Here is a 27,316-nt window from a genome sequence, read left to right as displayed (position 1 = left end):
TAACCAGTCAACTGCAGCTGGAAAATACTCAGTGGAAAATTCCAGATGTAAACAATCCATAATTCTTCAATTGCACGCTGTTCCGAGTGGCGTGATAAAATCTCACGCCATCCCACTCCATCCTGCCAGAGACGTCAATCACCCCTTGTCCAGCATGTCCAAGCCGTCTATACCACCTGCCCGTCAGTCACTGCTGCCATCTACTTTTGACACTGTCACAGCTCCAGGATGACCAGGATCACCTGAAGCACATGACCCTCTTTCTGACTTACGAAGGTCAATGGCAGCCAAACGCTATGTCACCACGCCCATGCCATTCAGCTCCATCTCATCCCACAGGCGTTTTACCATCTAACGTTAACACAAGAAGAACATGGCGGCTCAAGCCTGTGATCCCAGCACTTTGGGAGGCTGAGGTGCAAGGATTGCTTGAGACCAGGAGTTTGAGATCGGCCTGGGCAACATAGCAAGACCCCATCTCTACATCTGATTTTTTTTAAAAAAATTTGAAGGGGGAGCACAGTATAAGAAGATATGTTGACAGAAAGGGAAATCACATTCACACAGATTTTTTAGAGTGTATTGTTAAGATTGTTCTATTTTGTCACTAGTTATTGTCATCTCTTACTGCACCTAATTTATAAATTTAACTTTATTATAATGTTATTTATTATGTACCGGAGAAAGCATCGTATTTACAGGGATTGGTCCTAGGCACAGTTTCAGGCACCTACTGAAGGTCACCAGACATATGCCCCTTGGATAAGGAAGGGTTATTGTATTAAGAAATGAAATGTATGCCACAGAGTGGGAAAAATTATTTGTCAGCAGACTACTTGAGCTAACAGAAATGTTTATACATTTTACTGCTGTCTATAACTGTCAAAATTCATCAGTCTGAACACTCAAGAGCTTTACATTTTATAGTATTTGAATTATGTCTCACTTAAAAGGTAAAAATCAGGTGGTACAGACTGAGATGAAAAGGAGGCTGAAGAAAATAAAGAAAAAAATACAACGAACTAAAATAATTCCTAGCAGAAATAAAATCCACGATGCAAATCTTCCCTCCAAAACTCGACCTAATACCACTGTTAATCAAGACAGTGATATAATTCTCTGGGTAAAAATATATGTATAAGGAAAATCATCTGAAAGTCAGGTTAACGAAAAAGAGATAAAACAAAAATATATAAAGTCAGAAATCTCAAAGATGGTATATTTACAGAATTAAAGGGCACTAAAATATAAAAGAACAGCAGGTATACATTTATGTTAATAAATTTGAAATCCAAAAGAAATGAGTGATTTCTGAAATGAATAGATCATTGAATCCACTAAAGAAAATGATCACTTATGTCAATTAATAAACATGACATAAAATATTGTTAATGAACTGCCCTAAGCTGTTTTAAATTTTACATAATCTCACAGAAATATGTGTTCGAATACTCAAAAATGGTTACTATGTAACCTTTTCCAGTGCTAAAAAAGATGGAAAAGTGCAAAATATCCTATACATTTAGCTTAACTCCAGTATTAAAAACCTGAAAATGGAAAGAAAATGAAACGGGTCAATTATTGTTATTATCATATTACTATTTGAGAGGAGTCTTGCTCTGTTGTCCAGCCTGGAGTGCAGTGGCGCTATCTCGGCTCACTGCGACATCCACCTCCTGGGTTCAAGTGATTCTCCCACCTCAGCCTCCCGAGTAGCCAGGGCTACAGGTGCTTTGCTGCCACGCCTGACTATCTTGTACTTTTTGGTAGAGATGTGGTTTCACCACATTGGTCAGGCTGGTCTCAAACTCCTGACCACAAGTGAGCCGCCTGCCTCATCCCCGCAAAGTGCTGGGATTACACGCATAAGCCACCATGTGATCCCAGCACTCTGGGAGGATGAGGGACTGGAAGGGGATTCGGCTGATGCCCTGGGTCCATCTGTGCTACACCCCAGCATCACCTGACCTAAGCCTACTCTAGACGAGCTGGGTCCCCCTCTACTAGGAGAAGCGAGAGACTTGGGAAAAAGGTATCGCAGTTCAAAAGCCACCGCCAATCAACCGTCTGACTCAGCAACTGCCCAGCTCTGAAGCAGATCCACCACAGAGAGTTAGAAGAGTGTCTAGTTTATGTCCTCCACAGCAATGGAGAGATGTCACTCAATCAAATTACAAAAGGGACAAGAAAGAATCCCACAGAGAGGAGAAAGCATTGGTACAGAAATGAAGACCGGTGATCAGCGGACAGTCGCTGGAAAGCCTCAAAGCAGTGAAGCAGAGAATATATGTATGAGAATATAGAAGGCTGAGGAAAAGCACAGAGAAAGAACAGCGGTGGGGGCACTGGAAGGCCACGGCCCAGGATCTAAGCTGTGGATAGGGCCAGCAGACAGACTGACACATACAGAGCATTAGAAACAGACGCTCGGGGCCGCAAAGAAAAGTCAGCACCGAGACAAAAGATCTTCCAGCAACGGAATGTTTACTTCCTGGGCTGCAGGAGGGGTACTCTCGCTAACCATCTTGCCACGACAGCAAAAGCAGAAAACAAAACAGGGTTGAACAAATGTTTTCCAGGAAGAAAACCCGGTCTAAACATTGAGAGTGTGGGGGGGCGTGATGGTACAGGCTTGTAATCGCGGCACCGTGGGAGGCAGAGACAGGAGGACGGCTTGGAGCCAGGAGTTTGGAAACAGCCTGGGTAACACAGGGAGACCCCACCGCTACAAAAAATGTTCAAAACATTTGCCAGGTGTGTTGCACACATCTGGAGTCCCAGCTACTCCGGAGGCTGAGGCAGGAGGATCGCTTGAGCCCAGGAGTTTGAGGCTGCGGTGAGCTCCGACTGCACCACCGCACTGCAGCCTGGGCCACAGAGTCAGGCCCTGTCTCTAAAAATAAATAAGTAAATAAACAAAAACTGGGACTGTGAATCATATTCCAAGGAACCACAACAACAGCACAACAATAACACAAAGCGCCACCACAACTACAGCACAGAGATGAATAGGAACCGGCAACATTTTCAAACTTTCTGGGTCGTGATTACATCCTAAGTCAAATTAGATTATTCACAAGGAAGGAAAAGCGGGTTATCACAGACAACAGTATTCAACCCCACCAATAATGAAGGAGCAATCGCAGACCTTTAAAAAGAAAGGGTTACAGGCCAAGTACGGTGGCTCACATCTGTAATCCCAGCACTTAGGGAGGCCCAGGCAGGCAAATCACCTGACGTCGGGAGTTCGAGACCAGCCTGGCCAACATGTTAAACCCCATCTATACTGAAAATACAAAAATTAGCTGGGTGTGGTGGTGCTCGGATGTAATCCCAGGTACTCGGGAGGCTGAGGCGAGCCGAGATCATGCCTCTGCACACCAGCCTGGGAGACAGAGTGAGAGGAAGGAAGGAAGGAAGGAAGGAAGGAAGGGAGGGAGGGAGGGAGGAAGGAGAAAGAGAAAGAAAGAAAGAATAAAAGAAGAGAAAAGAAAAGAAGAAAGGGAAAGAGAGAAAAAAGGAAGGAAGGGAGGGAGGAAGGGAGGGAGAGAGGGAGGGAGGGAGGGCGGGCAGGCTATAGTTCAAGAATTTTATATCTAACCCAGCTGTTTATGTGTGCTAAGACAGCCCCAAATTTGTGTGAATATGTGTGAAAGATATTCTCAGATTTATAATACTAAGAGGATTAAAGCTTGAAGTAAACTTCCCAAAAAAAAAAACATAACAATGAAATTTGGGGATGTTTCTGCAGGAATAAATATGTATTAATTAAAAATAAGAAAGAGAAAACGAGTAAAAGATGGCTAGGTGTAAGCACCATAGACAGCTAAATATGCAGGCAAGGTATGTGCTCCTAACACTGTTCTAAAACCGGTCATATTTTTAAATTGAAAATAATAAAAGTTGTAAAAAAATGGGAGGAGCATATTTATAACCACCATATATTAAAATGACCAAGAATGGAAAAGAGAAAGAGGTAATATTCAACTTATTATCTTCCATAAAAAGGTATTCTTCGTTTGTAACTGATGTTAGCTGTCAGAGAAGCTCGCAAGAATCTTTATGGCCATCACTAAACAGAGTAAAATAAGACATCTACCTCCCAAGCAGCTGAGTGGATAATATCAAAAACAGAAACAAGATCGTAGTCACAAAAGAATAACTGAATAGCAGGTGCACAGGAGAACCCCCGCAAAGCAAAATGACGGAATTAAATCTCAACCTTAATGCTGGAAAAATAATATAAATAGTCTAAGGGTACCGATAAAAAGGCTCTCAGAATCATTAAAGATTATAACACAATGACATATGTTGGGTAAAGGTTTCACCCCTAACAAAACCACAGCAAAAGATAGGGCATCATGTACCATATTCCTGGAAGGAGAAGCTGAATAATTGTGAACAGGTCCAGTGACCACAGCACATAACGATAAATGTTATGCAAACACAAGCGAAAAGGTTATGTGGCAAAAATCAACAGGACTCAAAAGCATTTAAAGAACAGTTGCACTGATAAAAGGTGAAATCTACTATGAGGGCAGAGCATTGAAAATTAAAATAAAAACTGTTGGAAGTAAATCCAGGAAGTAGCAACATCAGTACATCACAATAATTTATCTTGGACAAAGGAACCAAAAATAGGGCTCCGGAGCACTGGGTAATGGAAGATAACTTCTATACACATACAAAAAGCCTTGCAGCATGGAGCCGACACCGTTATAAAAGTTCATCTTATTTTTGGTTACAGAGAAAAATCTTAGCAAATATCAGGTTATACTTACTTTCCACAATGCAATGAAAATAGAAAATTGGCTCATGCCTGTAATCCCAGCACTTTGGGAGGCTGAGGCAAGTGGATCACTTGAGGTCAGGAGTTCGAGACCAGCCTGACCAACATGGTGAAACCCCATCTCCATTAAAAAAAATACAAAACTTAGCTGGGGTGGTGGCACGTGCCTATAGTCCCAGCTACTCAGGAAGCTGAGGCAGGAGAATCGCTTGAACCCGGGAGGTGGAGGTTGCAGTGTGCTGAGATTCTGCCACTGCACTCCAGCCTGGGTGACAGAGCAAGACTCCATTTCAAAAAAAAAAAAAAAAAAAAGAAGAAAATTAAAATGTAAACTAGGAACTTAAAAATTCCAGTGACTCAGAAATTAAATTATAAGATACTTTCCTATAAAATTTATAAAGTAACAGACAGAACTTTAAAAATACCATAAAATATTATAATGTAAACATCAAAACTATCTAACAAAATGTGGGAGATATTACTGAGGCTTTTCTCAGGGTCTAATTTCCCATCCTGGTTGCCTTAATTATTAAATAATAAAGAATTAACATAAAATAAGTAATCTATTGAAGGAGCTAGTAATGGTAACAAATACACAACAAAAACCCACAAAAATGTCAACTCCCTAATCTGCACTCCCATGTTTACACCACCATTATTCACAGCAGCTAAGACATGGAATCTATCCAAGTGTCCATCGATGATGAATGAGTTTTTTATTTTTTTGCCTCTTTTTTTTTTTTACTGAACTTTAGGTTCTGGGGTACATGTGCAGATCATGCAGGATTGTTGCATAGGTACACACATGGCAATGTGGTTTGCTGCCTCCAACCCCCTGTCACCTGTATCTGGCATTTCTCCCCATGTTATCCCTCCTCGACCTCCCCACCCACCATCAGTCCCTCCCATAGCCCCCACAACAGACCCCAGTGTGTGATGCTCCCCTCCCTGTGTCCACACGTTCTCGTTGTTCAACACCCGCCTATGAGTGAGAACATGCAGTGTCTGATTTTCTGTTCTTGTGTCAGTTTGCTGAGAATGATGGTTTCCAGATTCATCCATGTCCCTACAAAGGACATAAACTCATTATTTTTCACAGCTGCATAGTATGTTCCATGGTGTATATGTGCCACATTTTCCCTGTCCAGTCTATCACCGATGAGCATTTGGGTTGGTTCCAGGTCTTTACTATTTATTGTAAACAGTGCCACAATGAACATATGTAAAAAGTGGCACATTTACACAACGGAATATTATTCAGCCATACAAGGAAGGAAATCCTTTTTCTTGCAACAACATGGGTTGAACTGGAGGGCATTACATTAAGTGAAAGAAGCCAAGTGCAGAAAGACAAACACTGCATGTTCTCACTGATCTACGGGAGCTTTAAAAAACATACTGAACTCACAGAGAAAGAGAGCAGAATGACGGTTACCGGGGCTGGGATGGGGAGTGCGGGATGACAGGGGAAGGCTAATGGGTAGAAATACATTTATTTAGAAGGAATCAGATCTAGTGTTCAGGAGCACAACAGGGTGATTATTATTAATAGTAATTTCTTGGCCGGCCATGGTGGCTCACACCTGTAATCCCAGCAGTTCTGGAGGCCGAGGTGGACAGATCACCTGAGGTCAGGAGTTTGAGACCAGCCTGGTCAACATGATGAGACCCCGTCTCCACTAAACATACAAAACTTAGCTAGATGTGATGGTGCACATCTATAATCCCAGCTACTCGGGAAGCTGAGGCAGGAGAATCGCTGGAACCCAGGAGGCAGAGGTTGCAGTGAGCCGAGATCTCGCCACTGCACTCCAGCCTGGGCGACAGAGTGAGACACCATTTCAAACAACAAACAAACAAAAAAAACCCGGTAACTTATTGTATATTTCAAAATAACTAAAAGAGTGCAACTGGCATGTTCCTATCACAAAGAAATCACGAATGCTTTAGGTGATGGATACCCAAATTACCCTGATTTGATCGTCACACATTGTATGCTTGTGTCAAAATCTCACGTGTACCCCATCAATATGTACAACTAAAATATATTCATAATAAATAAAAATTAAAGACTGGAAAAATTAATTCCCTACCATTAAGCGAACTGATGAATGAAAACACAATGGTAAAAGATTCCTTTATTGCTGGTCCATATAGCTAGGGTTGACAACTCCAAAGCCCACAGAGCAAGCCAGTCCATCAAAAGGGTATAGGCAGGCCTAAAACACTAATGAACAGTGGAGGCTGTGGCATATGCCCCACCCAGAGGGGACAGCCACTCAACGCCACCAAATTGCAATGAAGGAATGTAGGATTAGTCTTGCCAAATTCTCCAGTATTTTAACAGGAGAAATGTATATTTTTAATGTGAGATTTTCTGCTTTATAAAATGGTGTATGGACCAAATATAACCTGGCCACAAGTCGCAGTTGGCCGGTAGGCTGCAAGTATGCAACTTCTGATTTCGACTACTGGCTCCAGCTCGAACCAATTTCAGTAATTTACATTTTCCCAGAAAAATCTCCATTTCATGCAGATATTCAAGTGCATTAATATGAAACCGTGTCAAGTATTCTCTTTTAAAGTCGCCCATATTTACTTTTCATATCTAGTTTTAGTGGTAATGCTTTCCTTCTTAATTAAATAAGCTGTCTTTGTGAATTTGTTGCTTTTCTTTTTCAAAGAATGGGCGCTTGGATCTCTTGATGAGACTGAATGGTTTTTGGGTTTTAATTTTTAAATTTCCAAGTGGGTGGGATTCTTGATGAAACTTTTGTTATTAATTTCTGGCTTATTGCCTTGTAGTCAAAGAATGTGCCTGTAACACTTGTTTTTGGGATTTAATTAGGCTGTCTTCGTAGACTAATACATAGCCATGTTTTATTTAATGTTCCAGAATCACTTAAAAAGAAAGCTACTGTCTTTCTAAGGGTGCAAAATTTATATCACGCACATGTGTGCACACACAGACTAATACACACACATTCAGTGTCATTCAAATTCTGTTACTTCATTTTGTCCACTTGATCAAATGGAAAGGAATATATAAATTCTCCCATAATAATTGTGTTTCACCCCTCTTCATGGTACTTCTAAGAACTTTCCGAGATGAAACTTTTGCAATGAATATGGTATTTCGATTTAAAAAAAGGAGAAGCCTAAAACTGTAAGTTATCATTGGTGGTGTTCAGCACAGATTTCCAGTTTACTCCCTTCTGAGCATATAGTTGGTTGTGCTTCTCAATGCCCTTTGATAACAGTCATGGCCATCTTACATGCTTTAGCCAATGAAATGTGAACAGAAGTGACAAAACCCTTAAGAATCACAGTGTGATTCTCCAGATCTCTTTCCCCTTCCTTAGCTAACACTGAAGCAGAGACGGGCCAGAGTCTCTTTCTGCCAGAACTCTTGAGTGAGGATGACGCGGACAAAAGACCCAACCGACTCACAGGGAACACACAGTCTGTGTGAGAGCTTTCATTTTGTGGTTTTAAGCCCCTGCTATTGGGGGGTATGTTTGTTACTGCGGCATAACTGCGCCTATCCTTACTGAAACAGATCTGAAAACAGTAGGCAAACTGCAAAGGGGAAAAAACTGGAAAACCAATCAATATGTGAAAAAATTCTTCCTCTCACATACAAGTGAAAGCAAAAATGAGTTGCCACTTTTCACCATCCTATGACTCATGATTTTTAAAATTTATAAAACTCAATATTGGTCAGAACGTCCTAAGACAGGCATTCTCATACATTTCTTTTGGTAAACATTGCCTAAGAAGATGTTATTTAGCATGAAGGATTTTAGCAACTTCCTCTATTTCACATAGTAATCTCACTTCTAAGAAGCCAGCATGGTTTCTGCATTCAAGACGGCACAGTACATTCATACCAGAGGGAAAACAAAGGTCCTGAGTGGGATTCTGAGATGTTTGTTTGCCTCTAACCTTAAATGTAGTGCTGACCTCCCGGCCCGTGGAGAAGAGGATACTACTATCTACAGCGTGTGTTAGCATCATGATTAATTAAATGTCATCTGTGGTTTCTTGGGATAAAATAATTATTGAAAGCAAGGCTTTGGAAGACCCAAGTGGCTCCACAGTTTGACCTTCATGGTAACGATGATGCCGGCCAGGACTGCCAGCTGGGACGGCTGCTCCTGAGCACCCTCGAAAGAACACACAAGCTCAGACCTTTAAACTCTCAGCTCAAGACACAGAGAACTAGAGTGCTTCTACGGCGGCCCTAAAATAATCACTTCTTTCTTACAAACCTGCAGGGAAGATGCCAAATTTAACTGTGAGCTCTGTGAAATTATAAGCTGAAATCACAGACTCATCAAACCTCTTATGTGAAGTTTCAGAGATTCAGAACAGGAATTTTTTAGGTGGATTTAGAAAACTGATTACCCAAGTCTCCCTTACGTCCTCTCTGACAGTTCACACAGGATCAACTTGAAGTCCGTGAGGACCTGTAATCAACACAGCTAAGGTGGTTGCCTGGATAGGTGATGCGTTTCTTCAACGCCTACTCCCACCGTGTTTCCTTGTCTCTAACCCGGACAATGTGGCAAATCCCTGTCTCTACTAAAAATACAAAAATCAGCCAGGCGTGGTGGTGCGCACCTGTAATTCCAGCTACTCGTAATCCCAGCACTTTGGGAGGCCAAGGCAGGAGGACCACTTGAGGCCAGGAGTTCAAAGCCAACCTGGCCAAAATGGCAAAACCCCATCTCTACTAAAAACACAAAAATTAGCTGGGCATGGTGATGTGCACCTGTAATTCCAGCTACTCGGCTAGAATCAGACTGGCGTATCCCAAGAGGAAACATTCTAGGTCTGATGTGAAAGAACAGAGTTGCAAGATGTTACCCATTTACACCCATTTATATCAGCATACATCTGGGGAACAGGTGTAACAATGGATGCTAGGGTGTTACACCAACGAAGACAGACTGTAATTTTGGATGAGGCTACTCTTATGGAAATAGTTGCACATATTGGAACTTTTATTTTAATATATTGGCTGGAATAGCTAGAAAGGACTCAAAGAGTCTATTGGACATTGGCTGAAACTTGAATTCAACATTGTCAATGTCAGTAAGATTGAGATGGCATCCCTTTCCGGGCATGCTGGAGAGGACGGCCTTGCTTAGGGAGATAGGAATGGTGGAGAGGAATGTGATGATCTTCCACTACCGTTCCATGTCCCAAGCAAGTCTAAAGAACTCACCCTTCACCAAAACAATGAGAAACCCAAAGACTGTCTTCAGCTCACATCCTCTGCTCTCATACAAGGATATTCTGGAGAGCAGCTAGGGGCTTTCATCCAGCCAAAGGTAACCTCATCAGGACCCCTTGTTTCTAGAAACGATTCTGGAAAGCAACTGGAAGCCAAAACATTCACACATAGGTTTGAAATACCAAGGTATTTATGATTCGGGTGTGTGCGTGCGTGTGCATGTATGTGTGCGTGTACGCATGTGTGTGTGTGTTCAGTTACAGTTTCAATGCCTTGTTGTCACCCGCAGTGATGTATATTCACTAAAATTACAAAAAGAATACTGTATTTAAAAGCAATCTCGTTAAGATCTTAGAGTCATGTGACTCTTACTAGTAGCAGGACCTGTGCAAGCTTCTTGAAACCTTGGTACTTTGTATTTCTCATCTACAAAATGAGAATCCTCACAGTTAGCACTTGTGGCTTTTGTGAGGACTAAGTAAGTTAATAAGTAACGTGCTTAGAACAGTCTTTGGCACGCGATGAAAACTGCATGCATAGCTAGTATTACTGTCATCCAGTGTTATTATTGGGGCCCTGGTGAGCATTACATAAGTGTTATTTATCATTAATTTCCCAGTTAAAACTTGCCACAGTAAGATCAAAAGCATGCAGCCATAATTCACTAACACAGAGTGGAATACAAAAAGAGTTTAATGCCAATTATGCTTATTCACAAATGCAAGCATTTGCAAAGACGTTTTTCTTTAGTTGTTCTTCACCAACACTAGTCACTTTATGAATTACATCCTTTGTGAACTTACAAATCTCCAGGCACTGAGTTCCCTGCAGGAGACTAGGGAAGGGCTTCACTCTCTAGAGAGACCCTCAAGGAAGGAAACATAATTGGGTTTGCTTTCCATTTGTCAAAGTGTGCCCCAGACCAGGGTATCTCCAACTTCAATGTGTATATGAAACACCCGGGAATCTTGGTAAAAGTAGAATTCTGGGCTAAGCATGGTGGCTCATGCCTGTTAACCCCAGCACTTTGGGAGGCCAAGGTGGGAGGCTGCTTGAGACCAGGAGTTCTACACCAGCCTGGGCAACACAGCAAAGCTTCATTGCTACAAATAATAAAAAATAAAAAGTAGACAGGCATGGTGACGGAATGCCAGTAGTCCCAGCGAGTCGAGAGGCTGAGGCCGGAGGATTGCTGGAGCCCAGGAGGCAACACGAATTCCAGCCTCTCGGGAGGCTGAGGCTCAGGAATCGCTTGAGCTGGGGGTGGGGCAGAGGTTGCAGTGAGCTGAGATCATGCCACTGCACTCCAGCCTGGACAGCAAAGCAAGACTCTACCTTAAAAAAAAAATAGAAGCTACAGGCTCCCAGGCTATACCCTTGGGCCCTTGGAGATTCTGATTCTATCAATCTGTTTTGTTTTGTTTTTCTTTTTTAGAGACAGAGTTTCACGCTGTTGCCCAGGCTGGAGTGCAATGATACAATCATAGCTCACTACAGCCTCTACCTCCCAGTCTCAAACAATCCTCCTTTCTCAGCCTCCTAGGTAGCTGGGACCACAGGTGCATGCCACCATGCCCAGCTATTTTGTGTGTGGGGGGGATGGGGGTGTGGTGTGGTGTGTGTTTTGGTGGAAACGGGGGGAGGCTCACTGTGTTTCCCAGGCTGGTCTCAAACTCCTGGCCTTTCAAAGTGCTGGGACTGCAGCTATGAGCCACTGCACCTGGCCCTGTTTTTGGTTTTAATGCACACCCCATGTGTTTCTGATGTGTAATCAGGTTTGGGAACCTCACTTCAGGCTGAAACTCTCCCCCTGGTTTCCCCTCTCACCAGGCAGTTCCATTTTCTGGCCGTCTGTGGGTGAGCATCTTGCCTCACGCACAGGAAAGAAGTGTGTGTTCTAGCTCACCGAAGACCAAATGCAAGTTCCAGCGCATTCTGACCAGCACACTGATGTGTCTGAAGGTGAAATGGAAGCGAGCGCCGTTTGGCGGTATAAAAACTGTACACCTTTTCTGTCTCCCACGAGATCGGGAACAAAAACAGAACAGTCACATTAACGTGACTCGTCAGCACAGGATAAATATTCTTAGTGAATGGGTGATTGAAAGGGAAATGGTGGGGACACTGGGGCTGACAATGAGGACACCACCAACTATCTTTCCTGAGACTCAGGCCACGATTTTGTTCCTACGCAGCTCAGCAGCCTGTCTCAAAACGCACCAAGAGTGAAACTTGCCCACCATAAAAATAAGCAAGTTCACACATAATGGCCCCCAAAAAATCCTTTTTCAATTGAACTGAACTGGATCCACCCATCCAGGCAGTGGCGAACCTTGAAAAAAAATTACAAACGTGTTGAGAAATGCGGATGAATTTCCAAACTCCAACACACTTGCTAGAATTGCACCAGATTTACATCTTTGAGGAGCAGAAGGTAAAAGAAGGGGGAAGAAGGCAAGATCTTCAATGTTTTTGAAAGAAGGATCTTTGTTCTCCTCTCAGAGGAGAGGTGAGCGCGGCTTGGAAGAACAGAGAACTTTCTTAGGAAACATGGTGGGGCTGGTACAAGGACCCTTGTGCTGCGAGAATGTTTCCCGGTTCGATTGTTTCAGGAAATCATTTGCAAAGCTAGCTGGATTCACTCCAGATGACCTAGTAGTGTGGTTGTTGAACCCACTGAAAACGCAGAAAGCAGTCAAATACGCCCCTTAGGTCTTGGGGATGCCAAGCCTTTGTTCCCCAGTAAATGGTGCAGGAAGCGCTGAAGTCATCCCAACAGCTGCTCTGGGGACTACAGAGCTAAGGCAGAGCACATAGGGCCCAGCACAGCCCACAGTGACTTCCAAGAAGCCATTCTTCTCAACTGGCTTCTATAATTCCGCTTTGGCTGGATGTAATGGCTCATGCCTGTAATCCCAGCACGTTGGGAAGTGAAGGTGGGAGAGTCACTTGAAGCCAGAAGTTTAAGACCAGCCTGGGCTACAAAGTGAGACCCCCCCGTGTCTACAAAAAAGATAAACAAAATACAGCTTTGGAGACAATTTTTTTGAGTGACTTTTTTTTTTTTTTTTTTTTTTTTGAGATGGAGTGTCACTGAGATGCCCAGGCTGGAATGCAATGGCATGATCTTGGCTCACTGCCACCTCGAACTCCCAGGTTCAAGCGATTCTCCTACCTCAGCCTGCTGAGCATCTGGGATTAAAGGCTTGAGCCCAGGTCCAGCTATTTTTTGTATTTTAGTAGAGACAGAGTTTCACCATATTGGCCAGGCTGGTCTCAAACTCCTGACCTCAAACGATCAGCCTGCCTCAGCCTCCCAAAGTGCTGGGATTACAGGCACGAGCCACTGCACCTGGCCTTTGAGTGACTATTTTATCAACCAGTCCAAGGGTGATACATAACTAATAAGAGGCATAGGAGAGAAGTTGACTCCTGACATGCAAAGGATACCTTGGGAATTGGGCTTAACAGTCTTGAGGAGCCTGGTGGAAAAGAGCTGCAGGCTTCCAGAATCGGGGTTGATGGAGAAATCCTGGCAAGAAAGAAAAAAAAAAAAGGATCCAGGAAAGGTGAGTCTTGGTCCTCAACTGGTACTTGGTAAAAGTCACCTTAGCTACAGAGGCTGATGAAAGAAAAATGGAACACTGACCACATGGGAACAAAGATCTGAGTTAAAGTTCCAAGAAAGAACTTTTGCAGTGATGAGCCAAAGAGGAGATCCAGGCATTGCGCAGAAGTTTGGGCTTTTTGTTTATTTAACTCTGAATAGTTCAGGCTGGGCACACTGTCTCACGTCTGTAATCCCAGCACTTTGGGAGGCCAAGGCAGGAGGATCCCTTGAGGCCAGGAGTTTGAGACCAGCCTGGGCAACAGAGTGAGACCCCGTCTCTGCAAAGAATAATGAAAAACCTAGCTGGGTGGGGTGGCACATGCCTGTAGCCCCAGCCATTTGGGAGGCTGAAGTGGGAGGACAGCTTGAGGTCAGGAGTGTGAGACTGTACCGGGTAGTGATTGCACACGGCCCTCCAGCTTGGGTAACAGAGCAAGGCCCTGTCTCTATAAAAAATAAAATAACTGTGAGCAGTTCAGCCCATTTGACACACACACACACACACACACACACACACACACACACACACACCACCACTGCGGACAAACTGGCAACAGGCCAGGTGTGCAGTCCCAGACCCTCCTGCCTGCCTTCATTCTGTCTTCTGGAAATGTCTGGCTGGATCCGTGTCCAGGAAATCCAGGCGAGACCCCTAATCCAGGGAGATGACTATTCCATGAGCAGCCGGCGAGGCACCCCCCGCCCAAGGAGCCACCTAATGAAAACCTCATGTGTCAACTTGGGTTACACAGACAAACCCAGGCGAATTCCAGCCGGGCCCCGTGCCGAAGGTATGACCTCACCGTTGGGCAAAGCGGCAGGGACCCCAGAGAAAGAAGGTTGGTGTGTGGGCCAGACCTGCGTCTAATCACAGCCAGCTGGGATGGATGGAGGCACCACTGCCATCCCTCCCGCTGCTGCCCGACACAGGCTGGGATGGGATAGGAGCCACGGCCATCCTACAGTGAAGAGTACCAAGTCCTGCCCCAAACACTCCTGTTTTCTTCCTTTCTTTGGCGTCATCCACATATTAGTTTGGCGCGATTACTTTTGCACCAACCTAATAAAAATCTCTGCCATTCCACGTGTTCCACACCAAAGCGAAACTTAATTAGGTAGGCTGGACTCTCTGGAGGATCCCCAGTTACAGAGGCGAGGAAGGAAGGATATAATTAGAACCTGAGTTTTTTTCTTAACAGAACAGCTCGAAAGGCCCCATTAAGAGAAGGATAATGAAATGTGGTCATTCCGTCCCTAACCAGAGCCTGGCACCTGAGAAGCTTCACTCACTGGCCGAGTGAGAGCGGCAAAACACCTTCAAGACAGGCACTTCAACCTGAGACTGGGCATTTTTCGTTTAGCTCCTTCCACACTTAGGGATTGTATACATTTTTGTGGAGGCAATTCCTGTAGCCTACCCTGCTGCCTCATTTTCATGCATTTTGTACTAAATCTTTTGTAGGCAATGGAACAACACTTCAAGGAAGCTGAGCTTCAGAAATAAATAAATGTGCTTTTACCTGATGGGCCACCATGAAATAGTTGATGACTTGAGTCTTTGTTAAAAGAATGAATAGAAATTCACCGCAAGATTCGCTCATAAGTTCTGCTTTCGGCGTTGGTAGCTGAATATGATGACTTCCAAATAAATTGGTGAAACTTGAAATCTCTTAAACCACATCGCAGATGCCTGAGCCTCAATGAGCGCTTTGAACAATATCAGAAGGCCCGAAGGGACTCCAAGCTCTCATGGAAGCAGGGAGGATTTGCAATAATCTAAAAATTCCCCCATGAACTGGGGTCTGATGAGAGGATATAAAAACATGCATGAACTTGGGGCTGAAGATGCTTAAATCTTTTTTTTTATTTTTTTTCATTTTTGTTTTTTTAGAGATAAGGATCTAGCTCTGTTACTGGGGCTGCAGGGTAGTGGTGTAATCATAGCTCACTATAATCTTGAACTCCTAGGCTCCAGCAATCCTCCTGCCTCAGCCTCCCAAGCAGCTGGGACTACAGACGTGCGCCACCATCACTAGCTAATTTTTTCTACTTTTGTGGAGACAGGGGTCTTATTAAGTTGCCCAGACTGGTCTCAAATTTCTGGCCTTAAGCAATCATCCCACCTTGGCCTCCCAAAGTTCTGGGATTACAAATGTGGGCCAGGCATCCAGCAAGATCCTTAAATCTTACAGGAAGAACTCTCCCACAATTATAAGAATAACTTCTAGACATAACTAGGAATAACTCTCCACAAGAAATATGAGCCCAGTATACGTATAAAGAAGTTGCTAATTCCATTCACATTTAGTCCATTTGACTAGGTGTTTTGTTTGTTTGTTTTTGTTTTTTTTGAGATGGAGTCTTGCTTTGCCACCCAGGCTGGAGGGCAGCGGCGCGATCTCAGCTCACTGCAACCTCTGCGGCCTGGGTTCAAGTGATTCTTGTGCCTCAGCCTCCTGAGTAGCTGAGATACAGGCATGGGCTTCCATGCCCGGCTAATTTTTTTTTTTTTTTTTTGTATTTTTAGTAGAGACGAGATTTCACCATGTTGGTCAGGCTGGTCTTGAACTCCTGACCTCAGATGATCAGCCCGCTGCAGCCTCCCAAAGTGCTGGGATTACAGCAGTGATTGACTACGTTTTATTACAAGAGTTGTGTGAGCAGAATCAAAGACCCAAAGCCTTCTTTGTTCCAGAAACAGAGGTGTAGATCAAGATTTCTTATTTTAAGGAGGAAACTCTTTTTCCTGCAGTTGTATATCTGAAATAATGATGGAAGTCACCGGAAGTGAGATCTTGCTGTAAAAGCTGTGCTTTGCTCCAGCTTTTCAGAAATACCTCTAAAATATAAAGTAAGGTCAAATCAGGCCCACGAAGATACGGTGAGTCACCATCAATCAGAACTGAGAGGACAGGCCGGGAACCGCTCATACAACTGAATACCCTGGATAAAACATCTCTATCCTGAACCAGAAAATAAATGTCTACAGCTGCACTTGGCGGGTGGCCCTACGGTCCAGTCACCATATGATCACCCTTATTATCATCCTCCCAGCAAGTCCAGGAAGATGACAGGCGGGAACCACGCTCTTGCAACCAGCTTGCAGGCGGAGCAAGCTTCTCCTTATCAACCACGCTCTTGCAACCAGCTTGCAGGCGGAGCAAGCTTCTCCTTACCGCGGCCCTGCTCTGTTCCCCCAAAGAGCCTTTCCGCCCATCTCCTCTGCTACTGCTTCTTGGTCTATACTTCATGCTCAATTTGGGCATGCCAAAAGCCCAACCCTCTGGTGCCCGACGCCTAGAATTGAGCTGCTTCTCAGAGGGGAAGAGAGCGTGTTAACAAACAACAGAAGGAGCCTCTTTCCTGGACCTTCCAGGCAGGATCTAGCTGGTTTGGGATAAAACTTGGATTTTTAGAGTAGGGAAGAGCCTTACAGATTATCAAATGCAGTCATTTTTCAAAGCTTTCCAAACACTATAAGGGCCGGGCACGGTGGCTCACGCCTGTAATCCCAGAAATTTGGGAGGACGAGGCAGGCACGTCACTTGAGCTCAAAAGTTTGAGACCAGCCCGGCCAACGTGGTGAAACCCCGTCTCTACTAAAAATACAAAAATTAGTCAGGCATGGTGGTGCATGTCTGTAATCCCAGCTACTCAGGAGGCTGAGGCAGGAGAATCACTTGAGTCTGGGAGATGGAGGTTGCAGTGAGCCAAGATCGTGCCACTGCAGTCCAGCCTGGGTGACAGACAGAGTGAGAATCTGTCACAAATAAAAAAAAAAAACCACAACAAGGTTATGTTTTTTTTTTTCCAGTGAGGTTGTATGCAGGAACTCAATAAATAGAAACAGGCAGAAAACAAGCTGTGATGTCCATACAGTAGAATAGGAACATGGCCATCAAAAAAAATGAAGTCACGATAAATGCTGCAACACGGTGAGCCTTGGAAACACGATAGTAAGTGCAAGAAGCTAGTCACAAAGGAAGGCAAATTCTACGATTCCAGGTATAGGGAATGTCCAGCAGAAGCAACTCTAGAGATGGAAAGTAGAGAAGGGCTTGCGTAGGACTCGGGGAAGTACGGGGCTTCAGAGATGATGGCTAACAGGTGCGAGGTTTCTTTTTGAAGCAATGAAAATGTTCTAAAATCTGCCGGGCGCGGTGGCTCACGCCTGTAATCCCAGCACTGTGGGAGGCCGAGGCGGGTGGATCACGAGGTCAGGAGATCGAGACCATCCTTGCTAACACAGTGAAACCCCGTCTCTACTAAAAATACAAAAAATTAGCCGGGCATGGTGGCGCACGCCTCTGGTCCCAGCTACTTGGGAGGCTAAGGCAGGAGAATCATTTGAACCCAGGAGGTGAGACCACGCCATTGCTCTGCAGCCGGGGTGACAGAGCGAGACTGTGTCTCAAAACAAAAAAAAAAGAAAAAGAAAATGTTATAAAGTGGGTTGTGGCATGCATTGCACATCTGTGAACTGGTCTGACCTGGCTGACCTGGCAGAGCCTCTACCTACTCCTCCTGGAGGAGCCCACCAATCACCTGGCTACTGAGACTATCGACACCCTGGCCGGCGCTGACAATGAATTTGAGGGTGACATGAAGCTAGCTGGGCATGACTTCAAACTCATTCAGCAGGTGCGGCCCTGGCCACGTGGGAGGCGCAGCAGAGTGTCTAGGTGGCCTTTGAAGGGGCGTAGTACTTGCTTGCTGAATCCAGACAGGAGGCTCAGAGTGTAGACACCGGCGGCCAGGACCAGATGTTAGGGCTGTAGTTATGGAGCTTCTTGGAAAGCCTTAACCGAAACACTTCGCTTCTTCAGTAGCTACTTGGAGATGTGAACCAACATAGGATTGCTGGGCCAACTGGGGGAGAGAGCTGGGTAGAAAACAGGATGCTTTTTAATTTTAATTTAAAAAGTCTTTAAAAAGATTTAAGCATCCTCAACCCCAAGGTTTTGCTTGTTTTCACATTCTCTCATCAGACTCCAGTACATAGGGAAATTTCTAGATTACTGCAAATACCCCCCAATTCCATGAGAGCCTGGAGTCCCTTCGGGCCTTACGACGTTGTTCAAAGAGCTCACCGAGGCTCAGGCATCTGGGATTCGGTTTAAGAGACTTCGAGTTTTTAGATTCTACAATCCAAAGACAGGATTCTACTAAGAAGGGCGTGGGCTCATCGGAGGGCCGCCACAGTCACTGGAGAATAAGCTGAAGGTCGTCTCTCGGAAACTTTGGAGAAGATGGAAGTTGAGAAAAGAGAGTGAAGTCTCTGAACAGATCTGGACGATGGGAATGTCCGGACGAAAGGCGGTGACAACGGGAACCACACAGCACCTCCAGCTAAGAAGTCTCCAAAGCCTGCGGGTTACGGTATCCTTGGGTTAGACCTTCCCAAAGAACGTGGAGGAAGTGAGGCAGCGTGCAGGCTGTGGCTTGCGGGGTGCGGCAGGGGGATAATGCCATTTTCTTCCTGGAAGCCCCTTCCGTTGGTCTGCCGGGCAGGAGTGGGGACGGTGACTGGCCCAGGGTTAAGTCTAGGATTTGTTTTATAGGCTGCGTAGGAAACGCTGGTGTGTGAGAAGCAGAGAATCACTGGGTGATTCCCTGGCCAACAGGAAACACCTCAAGTCCAAGCTGGTGGATGAGAATCCCCGGCTCACCAAAGGGACGTACAACGTGTGAGCCTAGGGCTTAGGGGGACAGCGTAATGGGGAGGTGATGGCTAAGAGATGTGGGGTTCCTTTTTGGAGTGATGAAGATGGTTTTTTATTCCTTCAGCTTCTAAGTTCCGTGGTCCGTGTGCAGATGCGCAGGTTTGTTACGTGGGTAAACGTGTGCCGCGGTGGTCTGCTGCCACATCAACCCCTCACCTGGGCATGAGGCCCAGCGCCCGTTACGTGGGTAAACGTGGTCTGCTGCCACATCAACCCCTCACCTGGGCAAGAGGCCCAGCACCTGTTGGCTCTTCCTCCTGATGCTCTCCCACCCCACTCTGACCCCAACAGGCCCCGGTATGTGCTGTCCCCCACCATGTGCTCACTTGCTCTCATCATGCAGCTCCCACTTATAAGTGAGAACGTGCACAGGTATCTCACATGGCAAAAATAAAAAGTGAGAACATGTGGTGCTTGGCTCTCCGGTCCTGTGTGAGCCTGATGAGGATGACGGCTTCCAGCTCAACTCCACTGCGGTATGTGTTGCACGGATCTGACTCTCCTCTGGCCACACTGGGGCCGCACTCCGCACTGCGCCCACCGCTCCCGGCGTCTCCCCGCCCTCCCCCTGCCTCAGCCGTGCTCCTTTCCACCACGGGGCAGTCACCTGTCTCCTTCACGTCCTCCTTCCAGCTGCGTCTGCCATGTCTGTCTGGGCTTGGCTGGCTGTCCCCTGCAGCCCCGCGCTGGTTGACTTTTCCTGAGTGTGACGCAGCCAGAAACACTGAGCAGTACCCCAAGAGCGCAAGCCCTGGCTCTACTCCAGGCAAGAGCTGGGGCTCCCATTTGAGGGGTTTTGGTGAACTCACTGCCCCGATTCCTTCCTGCTTCTAGCTTGGAGCTCAGCAAGGTAACTTTTAGATCTGCGTCTACAAAGCATCCGATAAAGAAACAGGAAAGAAAAAACGTCTGTGCATCCACTAAACACCCCTAATTGTGGACTTTAAATGGTGGCTCTTAGAGTATGTGAATTCTACATCAATAAAACTGTCATTTAAAGGAGGAGGAAGAAGAGGAAGGAGAGGAAGAAGGAGAAGGAAGAGGAGGAAGGAGGAGGAGGAGGATAAAGGAGGAGGAGGAGAAGGACAAGAGGGAGGGAGGGAGGGAGGGAGAAAGGGAGGGGAGGGGGAGGGGAGGGGGAGGGGAGGGGAAGAGAGAAGGTGCTAAGCGCCCCAGCAGCCAGGCCTCTTTCCTCACCCCACCCTAGAATGGTCCGGAAGCCATCTCCACAGGCTCCTAGAGCTCTCCAGAAAGTGACTGAAACAGCCTGTTCTAGTCCAAGTCTCTGCTTCTCAAACGGAGGCCAAGACCGGAATCCAGTCTCCGGGCTCAAAGTGCAAGGCCCTGCATAAACCCAAGGCCTCAGTGACGAGACGGCGGCGTGTCTCCGGGTCTTACCGTCCATGTCCAAGCGCTGCATGATGATGGCCAGCTCCACCTCGCTTGGCATGTACCCCAAAGAGCGCATGGCCATGCCCAGCTCCTGCTTGGAGATGAAGCCGTTCCCATCCCGGTCCAGAACCCGAAAGGCCTCTCGGATTTCTACAAGGGAAAAGCAAAGAAAGGCCAGTGGTCACACGGCTGGCTTTGTTGCACTGCAGTTATCCGTGCCTGAGAACTTACCCGTGCTCAGTAATATCCGTTATCCGTCTTCTGAGAACCCCTGACCGCTTCACAGTGATGTGTTAAAGCTCTTTAATCAATAAAAGGAAGGACAGAAGGAGAATGTAGAAAAAGAAAGGAAGCAAAGAAAAGGGAAACAGAAAAAAGGAAACGGAAGGGAGGAGAGGAGAAGGGAAAATGAGAAAGGAAGAGAAAGAAAAGGAAAGGGAGGGAGAAAAAGTGGAAGGTGGAAGGGAGAGTGGAAGAAAGGAGGGGTGGAAGAAAAAGAAGAAAGAAAGAAGGGAGGAGGGAAGGAGAGGGAGGGAGGGAGGGAGGGCGGGAGGAGGCAGCTGGGCCTGAGCATTCTCCAACTCTCCGGGAGGCACACAATTAGACAGTGGTCCCAGCAGACAATCATGTTAACCAAGGACACTTTCTGAGCAAAGACGAGGCTTTTGTTTCAGCTGTGAGGAGAAAGCTCCTCTTAACTGCAGCCCTCGGGAGGAAAGGAGACCGCAGTTCCCCTCTGCAGACGCATTTCAGATCCCTGCTGCTGTCGGGGCTGTACAGAAAGCTCTTTCAGCCTCACAGGAGGAGAAGAGTTAAGGATCCTGATGTTTTTATTCCATTCTCCTAATTTACAGGTGTTTTGTGGCTATAAACAACCTCAGATCAATAAGAACACCATGAAAACTCAAAAGACACCTTTAATCACTTTGTCCCTAAGCCAGCAGAGAACTTGCCTCTGCGGTCAGTGAGGACTGTTTCACTTGGCAGACAATCTCCTCTCCTCTTCCCCTAAATCTGAGTTGCCCTAAATTCCGCCCAGAGTCCCCTTCTCCAGAGCCACTGCAGCTGTCAGTCCTGATTGGATTTACAACACAGGGAATTGGAGGTTACAGCTGGAAGATGAAAGGTCCATTAATTGTATCTGAGCATGCCAGAACTACGGCAGCTCTGACTTCTCGTCAGTAAACCCAGTGCAACCCCTGATATGTCAGCTGCCATTATTCACCATGCCGTGTAACGAGCATTGTCTTTCTATCACGTGAGGAGCACAATGTTAATACATACAGAGAAATAAAAATGATCCACTAGGCACTGGGGTTCTCCCACTCAGCCCCAGGCTCCACTCAGGATGGTAAGATGCATGCAGAAACTTTCTATCACTCTTCAAATGCAAACAAGCTACTTGGCTCTGACTCATCTCACTGCCTCACTGAATATCTGACCATGCTCCTGGCACGGTCATTACCCCAAACTTGGTGACTTAAGACAACGGAAATCCATTGTCTCGCAGTCTGGAGACCAGAATTCCAAAGTCAGCATCATTAGATCACAATCAACATTTTAGCAGAGCTGTGCTCCCCAGGAAGACTCTCCGGGGAAATCCATTCATCTCTTCCAGCTGCCAGAGGCTGCCAGCATTCCTTGGCTTGTGGCCCCATCACGCCAATCTCCACCTTCTCCTCTTCTGTCTGTAAATCTCCCTCTGCCCTGCTCTTATAAGGACACTTGTGTTCGCATTTAGGGACCACTCAAATAATCCAAGATAATCTCCCCATCTCAATATCCTTATCTTCAGCACGTCTTCAAAGATCTTTCTCTAAGGTAACATTGGGGGGCTGCTTTTCAGATATCTTTGGGGGGCTGCCTTTCAGATTGCTACACTATTCCATGCAGCGCTTTTGCCTGAAACATCTTCCCTTCTTTCCTTGCCCAAAATTATAACCATCCTTCAAGGCCAAGTGTGGAGGCTAAAGTGACTCCATCTTGGATGTTAATCTGCCATGCTGACTTCTTCTAAAGTCTAGTTCTGGGAATGCTTCCTAGCCTTCTATTTTATCTACTGTTCCTTGCGTAAGAGCATGTACTTACCATACATCCTGCCCTTAGGCAGATTCCTGCCCTTCCCTACAGTCGTCCCACACATTCCCTCCCTGTGGTATAGAAGTTCTGGGTCTGGCAGGTGATGGCCGGGGGATCCACCACCTTGTCTCACCGCCCCACAAGACACAGACGTAGCTGTGTCCCTATTAAATGTTTCTTTCTGAGAAACAAGATATGTCAGCCTCCTTCTTCAGCCTCTCAACTTCCTTGGACTTTGCGAGTAAGTCTAGATGGACCTGCCCACTGGGAAACACGAACAGGGGTCACGGATTCCACAAAACTGTCTTTGCTCCCCACAGCCAAGTTATCTCCCTTTCTGCTGACTGTTCACAGCGGGTCATTCATTCCTCTCTTGTGACACCGGCATGCTCCCTCTAGAAATACTATGACTGGCTTCTTCTCTGAGCGGTAAGCACCTCCTACCCTTCCTTCAACTTAGCGCGTTCCCTGCCCACACTGTAGGAGACGCTAGACAGGGGGTGTTGAAGGACTCCAGCGCCTGAATGGGTAAGGATCATATATTAGAAGTAAAGTCATTGTCAGTATGAATCCAGCATGCTGGATTCCTTCTGTGACAAACCATGAGCTCCAGCAGCGAGAAGTCCAGCCTGTGCACTGGGACCCCAGGCTCCCAGCCAGGCGTATCAGCTAATTAGGTCTGCGGCCAAACCCTGGAGGCCTCAGTGTGTTCACGCGTGAAATGAGCTGTGTGGGCTGCGAGGCTCCCTCGGGTCCCCCAGTCCTTCTTTCTGTGGATCCGCAGACATCGCTGAAGTGTCGAGCTGAAGAACAGAAGCGCGTGTTCTCTGACACACCCTATTCATCTGCCGTCCAACACCTCCTCCCCTTTCCTTCCATCGATGGTGCAGAAACAAAGTTTAGTCCAACCCAAATTCTGAATCAAAGCGCTTGTCTGCATTTACGCTTTTCTCATCAACGAACTATGCCCAGGGTTACCTAAAACAGCCACGTTTTCCTAACAAGGCCTTAGTGCCCTGGGAGGGGCTTGGAGCCACTGCTCAGCTTGAGGTCATGGTGCACCAGGCCCAAGGACACTGGGGTGGAGGACATGGCCTCATGTGGCCTGAGCTCAGATCCCCCATGGCCAAGGATGGAGGATGCAGAGGCCGGGCCTCCTGGCGTGAGGGTCAGCCTGTGAGGCAGTGAGCACCAGCTCTGCCCTGCAAGCTGCTGCAGGCTTCCCCTCAGCCTCAACTTACCCATCTGAAAAAGTGGGTTAGGTCTGAGCTGCCAGCCTCTAAAGCAGCGGGTGTTTCCACTGGGGCCGGGACATACCATGCAACAGGAGAGAATGTCAGAGGATGACCGGGTCTGCGGCCGTGGCCACTGGAGAGCCAGCTGTGAGCTAAGCCTCGCTCCTAGTTCTCCAGATCACTCCTTCCCCAGGCATCATCTCCATTTCCCATTACTTCTACCTCAATCCTGGACTGTCCAGGCCACTGATGTGGCCAGGCAGGGTGGGTCCCTTCCTTTGACAGGCTTGGGCCTGTTCCTGTGGGGTCTCCCTGCATGCCCTGGGTCTTACGGCTGAACGTCAACCTACCTCCTTACACTGGACGACACCCCAGAGGGCCCTGGCTGGGGCTGTTTGAGAACACGGCCTGGAAGTGAGAGGTAAGCACCTTGTGCCCTTCCTTCATCTTAGTTCCCTGCCCACTGCAGGAGGCACTTAGCAAGCTACCGAAGGACTGATATGTCTGATGGGTAAGGATCATATACTAGCAGTAAATTCATTACCAGTACCAATCCAGCATGCTGAATTCTTTCTGTGACCAGCTGTGGGCTCCAGCCGCGAGAAGCCCGCCCGTGCACCAGGACCCTAGGCCTGACCCTAGGCCTCACGACAGCGGAGCCTGCAGACCTCCGAGGTGCCCCACCTTTGAGGCTATTGGATTTACCAAGTCAGACCGTAGACAGAGGTCAGAGGTCACTCCAGTACTTCCCTGCTCTAAGGGGACCTGCTCCTCCGAAGCCTTGCAGGCCTGTGGTTTACTCTGTCTGTAGCCTGTAGCAAGGCTGGCATCCTCCAACCAAGCCCAGGACAGGGCCGGCACACATCAGCTCAGGGTTCTATTTTCTGTGGCATGCAGGTCTTCTTTACTCTGTATTTGCAGAGAGCTCCTAGCTCCCAGGTAGAGAATTCATGTCAGTGTGTGCGTGTGCATGTGTGTGTGTGCGTCTGTGTGTATGCATGTGTGTCTGTGTGCATCTGTGTGCGTGTCTGTGTGCACATGTCTGTGTGCACGTGTCTGTGTGCATGTGTCTGTGTGTGCGCGTGTCTGTGCCTGTGTGCATGTGTGTGCATTTCTGTGTGTGTCTTTGTGTGCATGTGTGTCTGGGTGTGTGCATGTCTGGGTGTGTGCAGGTGTGTGTGCATGTCTGTGTATGTGTGTCTGCGTGTCTGTGTGTGCATGTGTGTCTGCATGTCGGTGTGTGTTTGTGTGTCTGTGTGTGCGTCTGTGTGCGTGTCTGTCTGCAGAAGCGGACAAACCTCACTAAACTCTTTTTTTTCCTTTTTCAAAGTAGCAGAAAGGGGAAAAAATCACAAAACTAGAAATCCATAATAGGAACCTCTGGAGGTTGCATCTTTCTAGGGTAAGGAAAACGCAGGCGAACCAGAACTTATAAGAAGGAAACAGGTCTGGCATTCTGGGAGAGACGTGATATGTGCCTAATTTTATGTTTAGTAGCAGAACAGGGTGTGACACATATGCCCATAAAACCCGCAGAGACACTGGAGCAGGCAGGATCCCCTGGTTCCAGGAGACGGCTCGCAGTGCTGAGTGGGCTTTGCCGTTTTCCCACCCTTGGGAGCTGAGGACCACAGACCAAGTTTTCAAGAACAGCCGGTAACGCTGTGCGCTTTTCACTGACATTTATTCGCACTTTGGGCCGCGGTCTCTGGTGCTTCAGCGCTACGTGAGCACGCGGCGCCTTTGGTCTTTACTTAAACTTGACTCCTCCACCTCGCGAAACATGCGCGTTAGACACCAGTATGCCAATTTTAACCACCTCCAAGATGCCGCTGTGGGCCACAGCCATGCTACCTGCCATGGAGGCAGGAACCTGTCCAACTGTCACTGTGTGGAGCATGAAGGGACACACGGTAGTACGCGTCATCTGAGGGACTCCAGTCTCTGCATGCCTATGGAATAGCCCGGAATCAAAGTCGGCGTTCTCGCAGGGATCTGAGCCTCTCCTCCCTAAAGCAAAGTAGAGAGTCTTGAGCCAAGCACGGACTTGGGAAGAAATGATCCTGTTCTCCAGCCTGAGATTCACTTCCCATTCTGCTGGAAAACTCTTTTTTTTTTCTGAGACAGTCTTGCTCTGTTGCCCAGGCTGAAGTGCAGTGGCGCCATGACAGCTCACTGCAGCCTTGAACGCGTGGGCGCAAGGGAGCCTCCTGCCTTGGCCTCTTGAGTACGCACCATCATGTTCGACTAATTTTTTATTTTTAATACTTCGTAGAGACAGGGTCTCACTGTGTTGGCCAGGCTGGTCTGGAGCTCCCAGTCTCAAGCAAACCTTCTGCTTCAGCCTCCCAAAGTGCTGGGATTACAGGTATGAGCTGGTAACTCTTTTTTTCTTTTCTTTTCTTTTTTGGGAGACAGAGTCTCACTCTATCACCCAGGCTGGACTGCAGTGGCATGACCCCAGCTCACTGCAACCTCCACCTCCTGGGTCCAAGCGAATTTTCTGCCTCAGCCTAACGAGGAGCTGGGATTACAGACACGTGCCACCACACCGAGCTAATTTTTTGTATTTTTAGTAGAGGTGCAGTTTCACCATGTTAGCAAGGCTAGTCCTGAACTCCTGACCTCAGGTGATCCACCCGCCTCGGCTTCCCAAAGTGCTGGGATTAGAGGCAGGAACCACCATGCCAGGCCCTCTTTTTTCTTAAAAAATGTCTGCAGTCACCACGGGTACCGCCTGCACTGGGACCTGGTGCCCTCTGAGAATCAGGCCTCAGCTCCACCATGCTTCCTAACGACACAGCCGATTCCAGGAAGAAACAACGGCAAAAGCAGAGCTACCCCAGGGAGCAGACTCGTTTCTCAGACACCAGTCAGCACTGACATTCGTTGGCTGATGTTCTGGCTTTGAAGAATCAGCTGAAATTTACAGTGCTAACTTGCCACCTCAAACTGGTCATGAAGAACAATTTCCCCTATCTCAGGATGGGTACGACGCAAAATCTGCTTATTCTCCACAGAAATAGATCTCAGAAATAGAGCTCAGATGTCAGAGTTTGGGACAGGGGTGATTTGAAAGACAGCACTGGAGGGCGGGGCATGGTGGATCTCGCCTGTACTCCTGAGATCAGCAGTTTGAGACCAGCTTGGCCAATATGGTAAAACCCTGGAAAGAAAAGAAAAGAGAGAAAGAAAGGGAAGGAAGGGAAGGAAGGGAGGGAGGGAGGGTGGGAGGGGAGGGAGGGAGGG

At 46.9% G+C, this 27,316-nt stretch overlaps 1 protein-coding gene across 5 annotated transcripts in view; it reads right to left on the bottom strand.

The window, feature by feature from the left end:
* Window positions 1–27,316, bottom strand: part of CALN1 (calneuron 1) — a 612,621-nt gene that overhangs the window by 299,580 nt on the left and 285,725 nt on the right. For all 5 annotated transcript variants that reach the window (XM_032264678.1, XM_032264679.1, XM_032264677.1 and 2 more), the window contains one exon: window positions 20,760–20,903. In XM_032264678.1, coding sequence (XP_032120569.1) covers window positions 20,760–20,903 — 144 coding nt within the window. The remainder of the gene's footprint in view (window positions 1–20,759; window positions 20,904–27,316) is intronic.

This window comes from Sapajus apella, unplaced genomic scaffold (genome assembly GCF_009761245.1).
Source record: "Sapajus apella isolate SASKATOON/1434 unplaced genomic scaffold, GSC_monkey_1.0 scaffold146, whole genome shotgun sequence".
NCBI classification, from domain to species: Eukaryota; Metazoa; Chordata; class Mammalia; order Primates; family Cebidae; genus Sapajus; species Sapajus apella.
The sequence above is the reverse complement of the archived record's forward strand: the minus strand, read 5'-3'. Positions and strand labels throughout refer to the sequence as shown.